Source organism: Nestor notabilis, unplaced genomic scaffold (assembly GCF_000696875.1).
Source record: "Nestor notabilis isolate BGI_N333 unplaced genomic scaffold, ASM69687v1 scaffold21785, whole genome shotgun sequence".
In the NCBI taxonomy this organism is placed as follows: domain Eukaryota; kingdom Metazoa; phylum Chordata; class Aves; order Psittaciformes; family Psittacidae; genus Nestor; species Nestor notabilis.
Window position 1 is genome coordinate 5,651 of NW_009928241.1, and position 1,649 is coordinate 7,299.

Below are 1,649 nucleotides of genomic sequence, written 5' to 3' on the forward strand. Positions count from 1 at the left end.
GACCTTCTCTCCCTGCAACCGCCCAAACCTGACCAGCAGCCAGGAGCTCCTGAACACCTGTCTGGTGGCTTCATCCACGAACTGGTGCTTTCTGCTGTTCAGGGGCAGGAGGCAGAGCCCAGTGGACGGCTCCATGATGCACTTGTCCTTCAGCTGCAGGTAGGTGAGGTTCTCATGGGTGTTGGGATCAAAGAAGCCTTTGGTGTCATCACTGGGGTCAGAGAGGATCAAGTTCATCTTCTTGTCGAAGTACCCACGCTTGTAGGCCACCTCAACTGGAATGCGGTGGCTGTTGATGGGGTCGATGATGCCACCAGTGGCAATCTGGGCCTCAAGCAAGCGGATGCCGTGCTCCTTGACGATGAGCTCCTTCTGCATGGCCTGGAAGAGGGAGATGGTGTTCCCTGAATAAGGATCTCTGTAGCCAGTAACCGATTTCTCTGCAGCCAGAAGCTTGTCGTAGACATCAGGGCCAATGACGTTCACAAGCAAGGCCTCGTCCACAGAATACCTTCTGTTGGTAGCTGGGTCAATGATAAACCCAGTGGCAGCCTGGGCCTCCAGGAGGATCAGGGATGTTCCTGGCCTTAGAAGTCCCTTCCGCTTTGCCTGGTAGATGCTGATCTTCTCCTGGGAGTCAGGGAGCAGCAGCCCACTGATGCTACCTGTCCCTTGCAGGTACTTTTTGACTGTGTCCATGCTGATAACTTCTTTGGCTGATGTTTCTCCCTCCTTCAGTTTCTTAAACAAATCTTCATTGATGATTTCAGAGTTCAGGAGCTGGTCAGCTGTCACCCGGTCCCTCAGTCCTTCAAAGGTGACGTTAGCAGGGGAAGCCATCTCCTCAATGGTGGCACTGACTGCCTTACCCAGCTCTTGCATGGAGAGCGTTCCTGCAAGGTACTGCTGGGACAGAGCAGCTCTTTGCTCGCTCTGGATGTAGTCTGAGAAGAAAAGTTTCCAGAGAGACATGGACTTTCCCTTGAATTTGCCCAAAGCAAGAGATACCCGTGTGTCTTCCAGAGCTGTCTGGGTCTTGTGGTCAAAGAAGAGGTGGGTTCCCTCAGGTCCCTCTCTGTTCTCTCCTCCGATGGGCAGCAGCAGGAGCCCAGTGCTGGGATCAGTCACACAGCGCTTGAGCAGGTCTGCGTAGGTCAACTTCTCCTTGGACCTGGGGTCCAAGAACCCTTTCATGTCATTGATAGGAGTGGACAGGAGCTGTCTCGTGGCTTCATCCAGGTACCCCCACTTGCAGGCTGTCTCCATGGGGACACGGAGGTGTTTCCCTGGAGCAATTATCCCACCAGTGGCTATCTGAGCCTCCAGAAGGCAGAAGCCATAATCCCTGGGGACAAAGCCCTTCCTGATGGCTTGGAACAGAGAGAGCATTTCTCCAGTGCAGGGGTCCCTGTATCCTATGATGCTCTTCTCAGCTGAAGACAGTTTCTCATGAAGCTCTGGGCCAATGAGACCGACCCTGACAGCCTCATCAACTGAGTAGCTTTTGTTCTTGATGGGGTCTGTCAGGCTGCTGGTGGAGGCCTGGACTTGCAGGAGCATCAGGGCAGTGCCAGGCATGAGGAGATGCTCCCTCAGTGCCTGGTAAAGGCTTTTCTGCTCACTGGAAGGCAGGACAACACCTGCCACAG

General features: G+C 54.2%; 1 protein-coding gene across 1 annotated transcript in view; it reads right to left on the reverse strand.

Annotated features, from left to right (window-relative positions):
• EPPK1 (epiplakin 1) overlaps positions 1–1,649 on the reverse strand; it is a gene marked incomplete at its 3' end in the record, with an annotated part of 7,994 nt that overhangs the window by 5,646 nt on the left and 699 nt on the right. The window contains 1 exon segment of the mRNA XM_010014428.1: positions 3–1,640. Within this exon segment, the coding sequence (XP_010012730.1) occupies positions 3–1,640 (1,638 nt within the window).